The sequence below is a fragment of the Spermophilus citellus genome, assembly GCF_964194105.1.
Source record: "Spermophilus citellus genome assembly, chromosome: 2".
Taxonomy (NCBI): Eukaryota; Metazoa; Chordata; class Mammalia; order Rodentia; family Sciuridae; genus Spermophilus; species Spermophilus citellus.
In genome coordinates, this window is record NC_138183.1 from 238,483,053 (window position 1) to 238,501,387 (window position 18,335).

The 18,335-nt window shown below is 39.4% G+C and overlaps 1 protein-coding gene across 2 annotated transcripts in view; it reads right to left on the reverse strand.

Annotated features, from left to right (window-relative positions):
* Window positions 1-17,092, reverse strand: part of NUP160 (nucleoporin 160) — a 57,284-nt gene extending 40,192 nt beyond the window's left edge. For both annotated transcript variants that reach the window (XM_081272056.1, XM_081272055.1), the window contains exons 1-7: window positions 16,946-17,092; window positions 16,566-16,677; window positions 11,250-11,460; window positions 10,493-10,715; window positions 8,340-8,418; window positions 7,681-7,795; window positions 6,931-7,089 (exon numbers count right to left, since the gene is read on the reverse strand). In XM_081272056.1, the coding sequence (XP_081128182.1) occupies window positions 6,931-7,089; window positions 7,681-7,795; window positions 8,340-8,418; window positions 10,493-10,715; window positions 11,250-11,460; window positions 16,566-16,677; window positions 16,946-17,045 (999 nt within the window). In that variant the 5' untranslated portion in view covers window positions 17,046-17,092. The remainder of the gene's footprint in view (window positions 1-6,930; window positions 7,090-7,680; window positions 7,796-8,339; window positions 8,419-10,492; window positions 10,716-11,249; window positions 11,461-16,565; window positions 16,678-16,945) is intronic.
* Window positions 17,093-18,335: the final 1,243 nt, after the last annotated feature.

Consider the following 18,335-nt stretch of genomic DNA (forward strand, 5'->3'; position numbering starts at 1 on the left):
TGGCTTAAGTGGTAGTGTGCTCGCCTGGCATGTGTGAGGCACTGGGTTCGATTTTCAGCACCACATAAAAATAAAATAAAGATATTGTGTCCACCTAAAAAAAACTAAAAAATAAATATAAAATAAATAAATAAATAAAAATAAATTAGTGTTTTGTGGATGTACATGCTGGCGAGATTCACTGTGGAATATTCATATATGTCTTTCTCTATCCTATCCCTCCTCCCTTTTCTTCATCCCCCTTTGTCTATTCCATGGTTAACCTATTTTTTTTGTGGGTGTTTTTTGTGGTGCTGGGGATTGAACCTGGAATTTCACATATGCTAGGCAAGTGTTCAATGACTGAGCCATGTCCTTAGCCCACATCTTAACCATTTTTAAATATATAGTTTAGTAGTGTCACATACATTCACACAGTTGTGCAACCAATCTCTGGAACTCTTCTCACCTTGAAGAAATGAAACTCTATACCCATTAAACAATAACCTCCCCATCCCTTCCATCCCTCAGCCCTCAGAAACCAACACTTTTTGATTGTATGAATACAACAACTTTTGCTACCTCACAGTCATAGTATTTGTCTTAATGTCCTCAACATTGTAGCAAGTGGTGGATTTTCCTTCCTTTCAAAAGCTGTAATACTCCATAGTAGGTATACACCACATTTTGTTTATCCATTCATCCACTGACAGACATTTGGGTTGACTTTGCCTTTTGGTTATTGTGAATAATTTGTGCTATGTCTATGGTTGAAAAATCTCTCTTTTAAGACCCTGCTTTCAATTCTTCTGTTTATAATTTTATGGGTTTTTGTTTTTTTTTTTGAGTAACTACCACAGTTTTTCACAATGGCTGCAGTACTTTTTCTCTGCATCCTTGCCAACACTTGTTATTCTGTTTCCTATAATAGCCATCCTAAATAAGTATGGTATCTTATTATGACCAGAACCTTATTAAGTTTATATTATCAAAGTACCAGAAAGAATTTTAAATATGCAAATAACACAAAGCAAAACTAGTGAGTTAATCTTTATTAAAAATTAATCCTACTGAGCATGATCATGCATGTCTGTAATTCCAGCAGCTCAGGAGGCTGAGGAAGGAGGATAGCAAATTGAAAACCAGCCTCAGAACTCAGCGAGGCTCTAAGCAACTCAGCAAGACCTGTGTCCCTAAATAAAATATAAAAAATAACTGGGGATTTGTCTCAGTGGTTAAGCACCACTGGATTCAAACTCTGGTATCAATCAATCAATAAAACAAAATCCTACGGCTTGAGGTGTGGCCATTCATGAAATCCTAGTTTTAATCCCTAGCCCCCTCAAAGAAAAAAATACTATAAAATAATTCATGTTTAGTAGTTAACTTTGCTGCCCCCAAAAATTTCAAACTCAAAAATAATATTCAATGAGTAATTTTAGATACATATTTTTTACCGTGCACTAACAGTGATGATGACCCTTTCCTTTTAACATAGGCAACTGGTCATAAGAAAGTATTAAAAATAAACAAGAAGACTGCTTTTTGAGAAAAAAACATGAGTGTATGAAATATGGAAAGTATACAGGTACAGCTCAGTGGTAGAAAGCATGCTTAGCATGCAAGAGATCCTGGATTCTATCCCTAGCACCAAACAACAAAAACAAAAACACAAATAAGCCAAACAATCAAAAAGCCCTAAATTATTAGAGTTCATTAGTTCATCAATTGTAGTGTCATAGTAATGGTAAATATGTTTCATGAAAATCTTTTCCTGCTATGTCTTGTTATGAATACATATATCAGGTAGCAGTGAAACCCTTTTTCCTTTCTTCTTCTTCTTCTTCTTTTTTTTTTTTTTGGTGGTACTTGGAGCTTGGACCCAGATGCACTCTAAAACTGAGCTACATTCTCAGCTCCTTTTTTCTTAATGAAACAGGGTCTCACTAAGTTGCCCAGGCTAGCCTTGAAGTTGTGGTCTTCCTGCTTCAGCCTCCAAAATATTTCTTATAGATTTTAGCCACACACACACATAAACACACAAAATGATGGAAAATGCTGACTCAGTGCAGTGCTTCTCAAACTTGAAAGAACTGTGGGAAAGAATGAGTCTGTTTCTTAATTTCTGAAGTTATAACTAACTTCAAGTATGAATGCCTGAAAAATTTCTAACCACATAAATTTCTAAATGCTGGGTGAGGTGGTGCACCTCTGTACTCCCTGCTACTCAAGAACCTGAGGTAGGAGGGCCCAAAAGTTCAAGGTCAGCCTCAGCAACATAGCAAGACCCTGTCTCAAAAAATAAAAAGGTCTGGGGGTATAACTGAGTGAGACAAATTGCCCCTGGGTTCAATCCCCAGTACTGAAAAACACCCATTTTCTAAATACTTCCTCTCACTTCCTATACTTATTTCACTGCAAAAAGATAACAAAGAATTTGTGGCCCAGAACTATTTCATGAACCACACCACAGTGCTGTTTATTACTGTCTTAGAAGACACAATGCTGGGAGGGACTAAATTAATTCTTATTATCAGAATCAGGGTTCAAAGAAAAACAACCAGAAACAAATGAAATGAACGGGAATGGATGTAAAATAACAGATAAAAAAAAAATAAATACAAACTATGCAAATAAGAGAGGAAACAAACCACTGACTACCAGCTTTTGTGAAAAGGAAGAAGAAAGAAAAAAATTATAGCCATGCCTGAAATCCTAGTGACTGGGAGGCTGAAGCAGGAGGATCAAAAATTTGAAGCCAGCCTCAGCAACTAAGGGAGAAGCCTCACTAATTCTGAGGCTGTCACAAAATAAAAAAATAGAACAGACTGGACATGTGACTCAGTGAAGTGCTTCAGGGTTCACCTCCAGTATCCACTCCCAAAATTGCAAATTTACTATAATCTGAATAGATTAGTTCTGTTATGTGGCTGCCAAAAAAGCTACTCTAATTTTAGGCTTCATTAATTTAAGAACTATACTGCTCAAAGTAAAAGAGGCAATGGCTCAGCTCTATTTGATATACTCCTGGAATACTACATTCAAATCTGAGTTTAACTCCATTAGAGCAGTGGTTCTCAAAATACGGTCCACAGGTTCCTAAGGGTGCCTGAGACCCTTCAGGTGGTTGGTGAAGTTAAACCCCTTTTCAAAATAATACTTCATTACTTGCCTTTTCACTGTGTCAGTATTTGCACTGATGATGCAAAAGCAATGGTGGGTACATTTACTGATTTCTTTTTCTCTTTCACAGTACTGGGGATTGAATTAAGGGCTCTGGGTACACCAGGCAAGTGCTCTATCACTGAACTACACTCCCAGCCCAAATTACTGGTTTCTTAACATGAATCAAAGTTGTGGCACCAGACTGAACCTCCTGGCATGATAAAAACACTATCAACAGGAATGGTAAAGGGCATTTATGAAAAGTTCATAGTTAACGTAACAAATTTTACACCTTAGCAATAAAAATCAGGACTAAGACAAACATACCAGCTCTTACCACTTTTTTCAACATTGTACTGGAGTATTTAGACAAAACCAAAACAAAATAGAAAGACAAGAAAAAAAGGAAAAAAAAAAAGGAAATAAAAGGCATCCATATTGTAAAGGAAATAAAGTAGTGAAACTTTCTTTATTTGCAAGTGACATTACCTAATATATAGAAAATTCCACCATAAATCTTTCAGAACTAATAAATGAGTTCAGTAAGGTTGCAGGATACAGGGACTGGGATTGTGGTTCAGTAGAGCGCTTGCCTAGCACGCATCAGGCATGGGTTCAATCCTCGACATCACATAAAAATAAATAAATAAAATAAAGGTATTGTGTCCATTTACGACTGAAAAAAAAAAAGGTTGCAGGATACAATATCAATATACAAAAATGTTATATTTCTAAAAACTTCCAAAGAGCAGCCTGAAAATGAAATTAAGAAAACAATTTCATTTACAGCAGCATCCAAAAGTATAAAATACATGGTCAAAAGATACCTAAAACTTACATTCTGAAAATTTAGAACGTTATAAAAAGAAACTAAAGATGACTTAGACAAATGGAAAAACATCCCATGCTCATGATATCAGAAAACAGTATTGCTAGGATGACAAAATCTTCAATCTCCTACAGAGCCAACACAAGCCCTATCAGAATTTCAGCTGACATTTTTGTAGAAAGTGACAAGCTAATTCTAAAACTCATGTGGAATCGAAAGGAACTCATAAACAGCCAAACCACCTTGAAAAAGAAGAACAATGTAGAACCCAAGACTTTCTGATGCCAAAATTGACTACAAAATAGCAACAGTAATCAAGACAGTAGGTACTGGCACAAAGACAAATAGATCAATGGACTAGAATCAAGTCTAAGAATAAAACCTTATGTCTTGGGTTAAGCAATTTTGACAACAGTGCCAAGACCATTTGATGGGAAAAGGATGGACCATCTTTTCAAATGAATGGTGATGGGAAAACTGGATATCCACATGCAAAACAATTGAATACATGCAACTGGATTCTTACCTCACACATACAACACACACACACATGCACACATATGTGTATGTGTGTGTATGTATGTATATATATATATATATATATATATATATATATATGTATGTATAAAACACAAATGGATCAAAATCATAAATGTAAAAGCTAAAACTATAAAACTCTAAGAGGAAAACAGGAGTAAATCTTTATGACCTTGGATTTGGCAAAGGCCTCTTAAGGTATGACACTAAGAGCACAAGCAATAACAAAAAAATACTTTGGACCTCATTGAAGTTAAAAACTTGTGCTTCAAAGAATACCATCAAGAAAGTAAATAAGAGGGGCTTGGATTGTGGCTCAGCGGTAGAGTGCTCGCCTAGCACAGGCGGGACCCAGGTTCGATCCTCAGCACCAAATAAAAATAAAGGCATTGTATTGTGTCCATCTACACCTAAAAAATAAATATTAAAAAAAAAGAAAGTAAAAAGAGGAGCTGGGGGTGTGTAGCAAGGTCCTGGGTTCAATCCCAACCCCCAAATTAATATCTCTATTTAATAAATGGGCAAATGCTCTGAATAGACATGTTTCCAAGGAAGATATATAAATAATAGCACTTGAAGACGCTTAGAAATGCAAAAAACCACAAGGAGATGACACTTCATACCCACCAGGATGGACGGATTGAAAAACCCAGATAATAGTGTTGATGAGAATATGAAGAAATCAGAACCCTCATACACTACCTGTGACAATGTAAAATGGTACAGCCACATTGGAAAACATTCTGGTTGTTCCTCAGAAAATTAAACATAGAGTTACATAAGATCCAGCAATTGAGCCAGGTATGGTGGCACACACTTGGAATACCAGCTTCTCAGGAGGCTGACAGAAAGATTGCAAGTTTGAGGCCAGCCTTGCCAACTTAGGGACACCATGTTTCAAAATAAAAAATAAAAAGGGCTGGGATATTGTTTTGTGGTTGAGTGACCCTTGGGTTCAATACCCAGTATTACAAAGAAAAAAAAAAAGTCCAGCAATTCCACTATTCCTGGGTATATATCAAAAAGAAACGAAAACATACATCTATATAAACACTTAATCAAACACGTTTATAGCAGCATTGTTCATAAAGCCAAAAGGCAGAAACAACACAAAAGTCCATCAACTGACAGATTTTTTTTTTATGTGACATATTCACATGATTAAGAATGATTCACACCCTAACCCTTTAGGCTTCAACATCAGAAAACAATTTTAAGAATGAGGACATCCTCTTTCCTTTCATTTTGTTCCTCCACAATCAGTCTTAAAACCATTAGGTGCCCAGAGTAGAGTAGGTGTTCTTGCTGGCCCAGGGGTGATGTGGAGTGGAGGGGTTTGGCATGGGGAGTCAGCCTAAAGAGGTTGAAAGGAACACCTATGCAGGCATGTCCCAGCACAGGGAGTGAGGACACCAGCAAGCGAAGGGCAGGCATGCAGAGGGCGATATGGCCTGGTGTGATGAATCAAGAGCCTAAGGAATGACTGGAGATGTAGCTCATCAATAAAGCACTTGTCTAGCATGCATGAGGTCCTGGGTTCAATCCTCAGCATCAAAAAACAAAAAACACATAACAACAAAAAACAAAACAACAACAAAAAAAAACCCCCCACAAAACCCATGTACCTAAAGAAGTAACAGGCATCTACATTTGGGACTGGCTTGGCTTGGGTCAGAGCAGCAGGAGTAGGGTGAGATGGCTTCTACTATATGCTGGGAAAGTCTGATGCAGGGTGGAAAGTAGGGTAGAGTAGTGAGGGTGTCCTCTGCACAAGAGTGGCACAGTAGCATCAAAGGGTCTGAGCCCAAATAGGACTGAGGAGACACTGGGGCAGGGCAGTGACCTAGTATGGGGAAATAAAGCTCCAGCAGCAAGGAAGGCAAACCTTAACTCACTGGAATATTATTAGGAATAAATGGATAACACACACAGTGAGTGAGCCCACAGTAAGCTCAGTCTGAGTGTTTGCTTTTATTAATGTATGAACATCCAGGGCCTGGCACGGTGCCAAACACACAATACCCAACAAACAGCTGCTTATTTATTTTATACTATTGCTTTACATCCCGCATACAACAATTGGCATCTGGTTGATGAGCAAAATTATTTTTAAAAGTTAACTTTCCCAAAACTACTTGATAATACCAAACTTCCTTATTATTAATTGCATTCTCTTTTTTACCCATACTTCCAAATGTGAGCTTTCTTGTTTAGTTTTGGTTAACTTTTCCTTTCCTATTCCTTTAAACTCTACTTCCTTTCATTCTGACCCTTCAAGATCTTCTAAATCACACAATAACCCCAAAACCACCATTACCTCAATTTAACACTTGAAACATCTAGGTTGGTACAACGAGCCCAGTTACTCTCCATATCAGTACATGCAGAATAACTTGATACAAATCTTATTTGTTCCATACCTGTCCTCGTTTTGGAGCATGCATGTATATTCCTAGGTAGAGTCCCATGGAAGGGGAATAAGCAAGTCGCAATTTGTGCCCAGTTCCAGCAGTGAGCCGAAGGTCTTTGTTCACAGGGACATACTCCAGCATGTCAGCTATCATCAGACACATTTGGTCCTGCCCAAGGTAAGAGTTAATAGACCATATTCAAAGAATATACAGGCTAGAAAAACACATTCTATAAAACATTTTTTTGTACTGCCGATCTAACCCAGGATCGTGTACGTGAGCGCTTTACTTTTGAGAGAGGGTTTCACTAAGCTGCCCAGGCTGGCTTCGAATTTGCAATCCTCCTTCCTCAGCCCCCCAGGTACCTGGGATTATAAGTGTGCACCATCATGCTGAGCTGTAGATTTTTTGTTTTTAATGAGTTAAGATAAAATGTACCTCTTCAGCCTGATAGATAAAATCACTAGCTGTTTGTTTTGTTTTGGTAAATCTTAAAAATTATTTTATCAATATGCATTTTTAAAACACTTTTGTTCCTCTTAAGTGAAGGGTATATTTTGTATTACTCTTTCAACTTTCTTGTAGGGTTCATAATTTTCAAAATTAAAAGACAAAGAAAAAAGGGAGGCAAATGTACAGAAAGCAAAGCTAAATGAATTGTCTGAATCTAGAAATGACCATAATTTCCAAGCCAAATGATCTTCTCTCAAAATTCACAATTCCATTTTAACTAACTGTAATTATAAGTGTTGAATTTACCTTATAAGACCACATTCGTAGTTTGTGGTCCTGACACAGGGCAAAGATGAAGGCATCGTGCTCCACACAATGAACAGCAAGACTGAGTGCACGGTCTGAAGGCCCCTGATCACCCCTAAAAACATGAGGCCCAATTTTAGAATTTTATTGTAAATAATTTGATCATTAGAATCTGCAATTCAGGAGATGTAATAAAATTATAAACACATGCTCTCAGCAGAAGAAAGACAACTGAAATAAGACAACTACACTTCTCTTTGGCTTACACCAATCACTATAGTAAATTTTAAAAGGTTCTACATAACAATTAAAATCTTTTCCTTTTATATTGTTTCAGTTTATATTGTTTCCTTTATAAAGTTTCAAAAACCTTCTACTTCAGCAATTTTACACAAAATTGGTTTTGGTTAAATTAGGGCAGAGCACCAAACCGAATATTGTAGGAATATAAACAGCCAGTTTCTGCTGTCAAAGTCCAATCACAGATAAAACAGACACTGCAGTCTGATTTTTCTTCAGATAGAATGTGCTAGTATGTAGACTCTTCTCTCCAGTGCAGTGTGTGCCTTGGAATAAGACTATAAACACCAGGAGGTGCTGACCAGTGCAAAAAGATTATATCCCCAGGCCCTCTGATTTACCTGCCAGACACCACTTACCTGATAGCTGTTGGCATCCACCCTGTGAGCAATCGCTGCATCACTGAACTCTGTTTCAGTTCCACAATAGACACTATACCTGCAATAACAGCCAAAGCACCTCTTGATCATACTTAAGAGAAACCCAAAGGCAAGATGACATAACAAAATAAGGCTTTATAATAGGTGACAGGCTTCTACATTTTTGTACTGATAGTTTTAGGATGCACCTTTTCTACATGTCACCCTAAAATATAATAAATTATTACTGCATCAAAAAAATAGATATTGGGCTGGGGTTCTAGCTCAGTAATTGTAGAGCACTTGTCTAGCACAGGTGAAGCACTGGGTTTGATCCTCAGTACCACATAAAAATAAAATAAATGTATCATGTTCACTTACTATAAAAATATTTTTAAAAATAGATATGAATTCCCAAAATGTTTTGTTAATTTTTGCTTACGTGCCCCACTGCTGTCACTCTAACTTCACCTTTAGGAACATGTTGCCATTTACAGACAGTAACCTTTGCTACCACTCAGCAGAATCATTTCACTGTTGCTAAAACAAAGTGCCCTTCACGTGCTGGGTAGTTCTAGGTGCTAGGGACAGCGGCAAACAAAATAAACTACTCATGGAATTTACATTTCATTGGGGGGAGTTAAATTAAGTTAAATTAAGAAGAGTGGTAACAAGTACAGAAAAAAAAAAATAAGAAAAGAGTATAGAAGACTGCAGGTGAGTTTCTGGGGAGGAGAGTTTGAATGTTAAAAAGTAGTGAGGGAAGGCCTCACTGAGGTGACACTGAGCTGGTAGCTGGCTATCCCAGGCAAATGCCCCAAGTACACCTGAGTGTTTTAAGGAGTTGTAAGAAAGCATGTGGCTACTGGAGAGATGAGGGAAAGCACAAAAAGACAAGGTCAGAGTGACAGCAGCAGAGTGCTGTAAGTTAATCTAAGGACTCAATTTATTCAGAGTGGAGATAAACACCCTCATTGGACAGCTCTGAGCAGTCCAGTGACATGTATCAACTAATGTTTTAAATGCATCAGTCTGCCTGAGAAACTCCTGAAGAGAGGTAAAGAAATCTGTTGAAACATTTAGGAAGGTAATTCAACACTCCAGGAAGAGATAGTGGTGACTTGGATATCAGTAGATAACCTTTATTCCATTAATTATAAATTCTCAATCTGAGGGTGGACAGCTAGTAAACTCCTTTCTACTAGAGGACTTAGACTAGGCTGTCTTATATTTATCTATGTTTTCTATAATACAATGTTTTATTGTTCCTCACCCACTGTCCAAAACCCCTTGGGTAAAAGTAAAGCATCAGGAACTCATTAGGTAAACAATGAACAACCAATGCAGGGGCAGTATAGAAGTAATTCTTGTGTTGATGGTGGTGTCAAACTTTTAGAAGGTCTGTTTTTCGCACCCGTGGGTACTAGGAATTGAATCCACGGTACTCAGGATGTAGCTATACCATTGAGGTATATCCCCATCCCCTTTTTAAAACTTCTGGGATAGGATCTTGCTAAGTTGTAAGGCTGACCTCAAACTTGTGATCCTCCTGCCTAAGCCTGCCTTCTGAGTCACTGGGATTACAGGTGTGTACTCGCATGAGTAGCCAAAGGTCTGTTTTCATGACAATATCTCTTTTTTCTTTCTTTTTGTTATAGTATTGAGGATTGAACCCAGGGCTTCATGAATGTAAACACTCTACAAATGAGCTTACTCAGACCCAGTATTTCTTTCTTTTTTGTTTTGTAGTGCAGAGGATTGAACCCAGGTCCTTATGTATGACAGGCAGACACTCTACCATTAAGCTATATCCCCAGCCTCCCCAATATTTCTTTTTTTTTTTTTTTAAAGACATTTTCAGATTTATTTATTTATTTATTTGAGATGGCATGCCTCCCTGTTGCCCAAATGGTTCTTGAACCTTGGCTCAAGCAAATTTCTTGCCTTGGCCTCCCTGAGTAGTTGGGACTACACACCAACACCACTGAGCCCAGTTCTCGGTGGACACAACATCTTTGTTTGTATGTGGTGCTGAGGATCGAACCCGGGCCGCGCGCATGCCAGGCGAGCGCGCTACCGCTTGAGCCACATCCCCAGCCCCTCCCCAATATTTCTTGATTAAAGTTGAATCCATGCTCAATTCCCATTCTTACCAGAAATGTCATGAGGAGGTAGTTTAAGAACAAAGATGCCTCCAGAAGCAGATGGGAGAGCAAACAGCGCCTCCCCATCACTGCTAAGCCAGGCTGCTGAGGTGGTAGAATTAGGGCATAGTCCAGGTACTGTTGGAATTAATTGATAGTTGCAAGGATCCCTGAAATCAACTTTTCCAATGTCAGTGAATATTGACTGCATTTGACTTTCAATTACCAACTCCTATGAGTAATGAAAAAGAAAAATCTTTTAAAGTCACAATAACTTTGAATTTTGCTTAGTTTCTCTCAATTACTTTAAAAAAAACTTTTAAAATAAAAAAATTAAGATTCAGAAGAAAGTAAATTTTTTTTTCGTGTCAGGGATTGAATCCAGAGATGCTTAACCACTGGGCTGCATCATCTTTTCAATTTTTTGTTTTTTAATTTTGAGACAGGGTTGCTCAGTTGCTTAGGAACTAACTAAATTGCTAAAGCTAGCTTTGCATTTGCGATCCTTCTGCCTCAGCCTCCTGTGCTGCTGTGATTACAGGAGTTTCCCATCATGCCCATAGCAAAAAACTTTTTTTTTAAAGAATGCTATTTTGTGAACTTAAAATGTGTATCTGATTATCTAAAATTGTAACTACCAAAGTATCCTTGTTGAGGACTAACAACAAATCCAAATTTCCCCAATTCCAAAAAATATTGTTCCTGGACTTAATTTTTGAGAGCTAGAATAATTTGAGAAATAAGATACTATAATTAACCAACTTACATTCCTATACATCCGGGAAGGGTGTGGTAAAAATAATCTGTGCACTGTTTGATTGGTTAATATTAAGATTATCACATGATTCTGAGTCTCTGAGACATAAACCCCTCCAGGTAAGATGTTACAATTCTGGAATTTTAGGCGAACTGCATTATTCAACAGATTTAGGTCCAGTGACTCCTCCACCAGCTCCAATATATCTGCGGAGATCTTCCTGTGGGGGGAAAAAAAGACATTTAAAAAAAAAAAAAGTTTATGCTTTTCTCAACAACTGCTGCACTGAAACACACACACACACCAAAGTGAATGCTTCAAATTTGGAAATTTTGGATAAAATTCAGAACACTTGCCAGGCATGGTGGCACATACCTGTAATCCCAGCAATGTGGGAGACTGAGGCAGGAAGATTGCCAAGTTCAAGGCCAACCTGAGCAACTTAGGCCCTAAGCAACTTAGTGAGACCCTGTCCCAAAAGAAAAATTTTAAAAAAGGGCTGGGGATGTGTCTCACTGGTAAAGTGCTTTTGAGTTCATCCCTAGTACCACCCCCCCCCCAAAAAAACTCAAACCACTCTTACATTCCATATTAAAATATACCATATTAAATTACCACCATATTAAAATACATAAAAACTGAGAGCCACGGTGCATGCCTATAATCCAGGCAGCTTGGAGGCTGAGGCAGGAAGATTGCAAGTTCAAAGCCAGCCTCAACAACACAGCAAGGCCTAAGGTAACTTAATGAAATCCTGCTCAAAATATAAGAAGGGAGAGAATGTGGCTAGCGGTAAAGTGCCCCTGCGTTCAATCCCTGGTACAAACAAAACAAACTAACAAAAAAGCAAAACAAAATTCACGCATCAATATAATTCTATTAAGTCTTCCAAACTTGACAACCCATCTATTTAGGGCAACATCCAATGCAATTAAACTCTACTATGATAAAAATTAATACCACATATCCATTACTAAAGAGTAGAATGTGGCTTCCCCATACACTACAGTACCAAACAAAATTGACTGCATGTGAGTATTTTCTTCTACTACTCCTTAATATACAAAGTCCAACAAAAATAGCATTTATTTATTTATTTTTTTGGGGGGTGTACCAGGAATTAAACCCAGAGGTGCTTTACCCCTGAGCTACATGCCCAGCTCTTTTTAATACCTTTTTAAAAAAAATTTTGAGACTGAGTCTCACTAAATTGCTTAGGATCTTGCTAGATTACTAAGGTTGGTCTGGGACTTGCGATCCTTCTGCCTCAGCCTCTCAAGTTGCTGGGACTACAGGTATGTGCCGCTGTACCTGACTATAGAAATATTTTGAAAACACAAGAATAACTACACGTTGAACATATCAAAGTAAGTTTTTTTTTCTGATTTACTCCTCAAAATAAGTTTGCTTTTTTTTAAAAAATTTACTTTTTAGTTGTAGTTGTCAATACCTTTATTTTATTTATTTTTATGTGGTGCAGAGGATTGAACCCAGGGCCTCACATGTGCTAGGCGAGCGCTCTACCACTGAGCCTCAGCCCCAGACCAGGAGTTGCTTTTTAATAAACAATGGTAAGATCTGTGGTGCAGACATATCTGCCATATGCAGTTGGACATCGTAGACACTGGAAAATTACCCAGGACAGAGCCAGCATTCAATATCATTTTTTTTTAAATAAAATGCACGTATATTTGAAGAAAAAAGTTTATTCAAACCAAAGTTGCAACAGGGAAAACAAACTATTTTGTCTAAAAAACTAATTTGGTTTTAAATTTAGATTAAAAATTACAACCCTCATTGCCTGTGCCTAGCTTTGTACCCACCACAGCAGCTGTCACATCATCTTATTCTAAAGAAGACATTTCTTTCTCTTAACTTCTACATATACTTCATCTTTAAACATCGTGAACATGTCTACTGGTCTGTGTCCTTCATTCAGCATGTGTGATGTTGATTTAGATCTTGAAGACCCAGGTGTTGAAAGCTTGGTCCTCAGAGAGCCATTACTGGGAGGCAGCAGAACCTCTATAAGGTGGGATCCAGTGGGAGGTCTTCAAGCCACTGGAAGCAAGCCCTTGAAGGGGAGAGTGAGACCTGGCCCCTCTTTTTCTCTTCTGCTTCCCGGCCATTGGTGAACAGTTTTGCTTCTGCCACGATGTGCTGCTGTGCCATAGGCCCCAAAGCCACCTGATCCTGGATTGGAATCTCTAAAATTGTGAGCCATATTAAACCGTTTATAAGTTGATAGTCTCAAGCCCTTACAGTGATAGAAAACTAAAACTTGTGATTTGTTAAATCGTATTGCTTTCCTCCTCCTGACATTGTTCCTTCTCTTCCATTTCTACAAACTGGTCACCCTTGTGAAACTATAGCTATACCTTCAATCCATATACTCTGCATCTGCAGACTCAACCAACTAAGTACTGAAAATTTTTCTTTTTTGGTGGGGGGTGAAGAGGACTACATCTGTACTGAATACGCACAGCCCTTCTTCCCTAAGCAATGCAGTAACATTTATATAGCATTTTTATTTTATTGGGTATCATGAGTGATCCAGAGATGATCTAGAGAGGTTATACATAGATTATATGTATACTGGCAAATACTCTGCCATTTTATATGAGGGATGAAAGTAAGCATCTGCAGATTTTGGCATCCACAGAGTTCCTGGAACCAATTCCCCAAGTACAGATGGTCAAATGTCCTGTAGCTTTATCCTTGGTACCTTCTTCTCAGCAGCACCAGTGACTGTTAAAGGCTTCTCTATCTCTTGCAATGGCCACATCTATCTCAGAATAATGAAATGGACCCTTTCTTGAGGCAAAAATGTCTCCATTGTCCTACAGTTACCATTTGATTTCTCTGCTTCCCTTAGAGCAAAACTCCTTGAAAGAGCTGTCCTATACCCACTCACTTAAGCCTCTATTATTGGAGCAGATCCTGACAAGGTCACCAAAAACTTCCATAATGCAAAGGTCAATTTTCGTTTCTCTCGTTACCTGAATTATATAGCATCTGACAACTTTTTACTCTCCTCCTTTTTGAAATATTTCCTTTAGCTTCTGGGACATTACTCTCTCTAATTTTTATTTTTGGTACTAGAGATTGAACCCAGTGACACTTTACCACCGAGCTACACCCCCAAGTCCTTTTTATTTTGAGACAGGGTCTCACTAAGTTGCTAAGGTTGGCCTCAAACTTGCGATTCTCCTGCTTCAGCCCACTTCACTCTGACTCTCACCTTGGCAGCTACTCTCTTTCACAGGTTCCTGATCATCCTAACTGTTGGAATGCCATAGATTCAGTCCTCAGATCATTTCTACACAAGTATTCTCAACTAGGGTTGATTCTACAGAATTCCCAAGGACTTAGCATTACCTAGAGAGATGGTTGTTACAACTAGGGAGGTAAGATGGGGACATGTTATTGGTTTGTAGTAGATAAAGGCCAGGATAATGCTCAACACCCTACAACAATTACTTATCTGGCTTCAAATGTCAATAGTTCAGAAGCCTGATTTATTCACTCTTTAGGTGAGCACGCTTATTATAAAGCTCTAAGTGCTATCTAATGACAACAATTTCCAAATCTGTATCTTTAGTTCAAAGCCTCTATGAAATTACTGACTATTGCTTCAATACTTTCTCTTGGCTACCTACTAGGCATTTTAAATTAAACCTGTCCAAAAGAGGATTCCCAGGCCCAACAAATTAGGGGTAAAATAAAAAATAAAACCCACTTATTGCATTTTATCTACACTCTTTTTCAACTCAATTAGAAGTATCTCTAAAATGTCCAGATGCTCTAGCCAAAAATCTGGGGTACACGCTGTATAGGATGCAAAATGAATTCTAATAGGGCTGGGGTTGTGGTTCAGAGGTAGAAAGCACGCCTAGCATGCGTGAGGCACTAGGTTCGATCCTCAGCACCACATTAAAAATAAAATAAAGGTATTGTGTCAACCTACAACTAAAAAAATAAATGTTTAAAAAAATGAATTCTAACAAATTCACCTTGAAAATATATTCACAATCAGAACATTACTCACAGACTACCACCACCATCTGAGCGATCATCAACTCTTATCTGGATTGTGTCTTCCCACTCCCACCTTTCCCCCTTTCCTACTCTCTTTTGAGCACAGTAACTGCAGCAATACTTTAAATCATGACATTCATCCATTTAAAACACTCCAGTGGCTACCTCTTATTTCAGAGAAAAAGACTTAAATAACCAACTAAGCCTTGATCTGGTCTGTGGCTATCTCTTTCTTATTATTAACCTTTTGTTCATGCAGCTTCAGACTCTTGGTCTCTTATTCTTTTTTGAGACAAGGTCTGATCTCAGTAAGTTAGTAGGGCCTTGCTAAGTTGCTAGGGCTGGCTTTGAATTTGTGATCCTCCTGCCTTAGCCTTCCAAGTTGCTGGGATTATAGGTGTGCACCACAGCACCTGGCTAGACTGATCATTTTTTAAGTATAAAAATCCAAAATTCTTAAAAGTGGCCTCAGTGTTCCTCACAGTCTGAGTCCTGCCTCTCTCTTCAGCCTTGGCATTCTCACATCACTTTATTTTACCACAGCACTTATGCCACACAGACTTTTGGTCAGTTGCTCAAATCCGCCAAGTTCTTTCCACTTTATGGCTTTTGCATAGAGTGATCATGCTTGCTGAACTGCTCTTTCCCACTCCCTGGAAGTGCCTGGCTAACTTTTCATCCTTCAAATCTCATTTTAAATATGACTTTCTACATCCTTCCCTGCACTGCCAATGTTCAGTGTTCCCACTGGCCTCTCATAGCCATTACACTTTTCCTCTAGAGCAAGTATGAAAATATGCATTTACTTATCTATGTTGAGGTCTTTTGTTTAATGTCTGTTTTCTTTCATGAAATTGTGGCACACAAAGTGAGTCTACACCTATTCTTCCACAAGTACGACATATTGCATGATGAAAATAATAGTTTTTATTCATCATTTCATCCCAGTACCTAGCACAATGCCTCACATGTAAAAAGCTCAACCGCACATCAGCAGAATGAAGCTATAAAGACTATAAAAACATAATAGACTCGTGATTATAAAATTAGTCTTCAGGGCTTTAGCCCTTAAGCTATATTCCCTGTTTTTACCACTGTCAGGCAGGTGCCTCTCTTAGAACTCTGTATGTCAAATTTTCCCGATTTTAACATGAACTGAAAACAGTCATTCTCTTTTCCTAAGTGTCGATTACTACTCGACAGGAATGCCGCTTCGGGAACTGTCGCGATTATCCGTACACCAGACAATTCTACCTTCCAGTGGGGTTTGGAGAACACAGCACTTACCAATGAATGAATCTGTTTCTGGTGACGGACAACAACTTGCCGCTTTCCACATAGAAAAAGCCCCCTGCACTCTCACTGTATTTAACCGTTCCAGCCACGGGATTTGTAGTCCCTGCAAAATGAACCTGGTCAGCCTGTACATGTGGTACGAAGGATGACAAATACTGAGGAAGCTGAGGAAGCAGAGTGTGACGAACTGACAATCCATACAAAGGGAAGGGGAAAGGAGGGAGAAGTTAGACGCCAAGGAAGCTCGGATCCAGAGGCTGTGGGCATGTGGACCTAAGATGATGAACCGGGAGAGGGTCACCGATCTGGGGACCCATTGGAGGAGAACGAGGGGAAGGATCGGATCGCGCCCTCCCTGGCCACCTCCGTACCAACGCCGCAGACTGTGAATTCTCGAAAGCGCCTTGGCCTTTCGCGCTCGGTCCCGCTTAGCTCCACGAAGCTCCGTTCCAGGGATCCCGCAGCCGCCATCTTCCCGCCGCCGCCGCGAGGCCCGACGGGACACAGGCGGGCCGCGCAGTCGTCGTCACTTCCGGGGGCGGGGCGATCGGAGCGGCAGACTGGTGCTGCGACCTGGAGCCGGGAAGGCGGGTCTCTGGATTCTTTGTGGGTCTTTCACCAGAGAGTGAGGGTGGGCGCTGAGGAAGCCGCCTCTTCCCGCTGGACCTTCGAGCGCCGGGCTGGGAGGCGTGCAGAGGACGCCTCAGGGCGGGGCGGGGCAGGGCTTGTTTCCATTTTAAAAATCCGACCTGGGCGGGCGGCTGGGCCGAACCGACCCGAAGGACCACCTCCGGGGAGCCCGGGCCTCTCGGTTACTCTGCGAGAACCCGAGTTTGCGCTCGCCTCTCTGCCGTTAGGTGTCCATCTGCAAATCTCCGCCCGGTGTCTTTATCTTTACCCTTCAGCGACACGTGTGGTGGTGGAAGGAGAGAAGGACTTTTTGATTTCTGCTGGATTTTTTCCGAAAGGAATTTGTAGTGTAGTGAAAATTAACGCGTTCAGTTTGACATGGATGCTGCAGCCTGCTGAGGTTACCTAAATGATACTTGCTTGCAAATGTGAAAAGGAATTTGCTTTTCGTTTCCCCGCTTAGTTTTTGAAGGAGTAGAAAGTGCTCGATATTGAGGAAAATACTAATTTCCTCTTTCCCCCCTTTCCTTAATGATGGCCAATTTTAAGCACTTGTGTAACCTTATTACCAGTGACGGCAACTAGCTGTTACCATTCTCATTCATCCTATTCTGACCATCATTCCACCTCACTTGCTGAAGACACCAACTCCAGCAAAGCATTCCCCTCATTCCGCCTGCAATTCTTTGTTCTACCACCTTGCCACAATCTCTATCTTCCTTGGTGTTTCCTTCTTGTCCTACTTAACTTCCATTAAATTACTTCTTTACCTAACTCTCATCGTATTCCATTAAAAACTACAATTTCGATTCAATCCAAATCTGTAGTTGAACATGGATGTATACATCCTACTAACATGCCTCTCCCTTCATCAGGACTGAGTCTCAATTGGGTCCTTGATGCTTCCCAGAAAACGCATTCTATTTTCCTTGTCCATTTATTGCCTTAGATGAGTATTTCATAACTCCTCTAACTGCCAACACTTCCTCTTTCATCCTTGCTCTCAGCTTGCTTCTTCATTTAGAAAATTAAAGCTATCAAAAGAGATCTACCACTTCTTCCTAGTACCAATATCTGTACCCATACACTTTGCCTTCCTTTCCTGTTGCTATATAGAGAATTGAGTCCCAT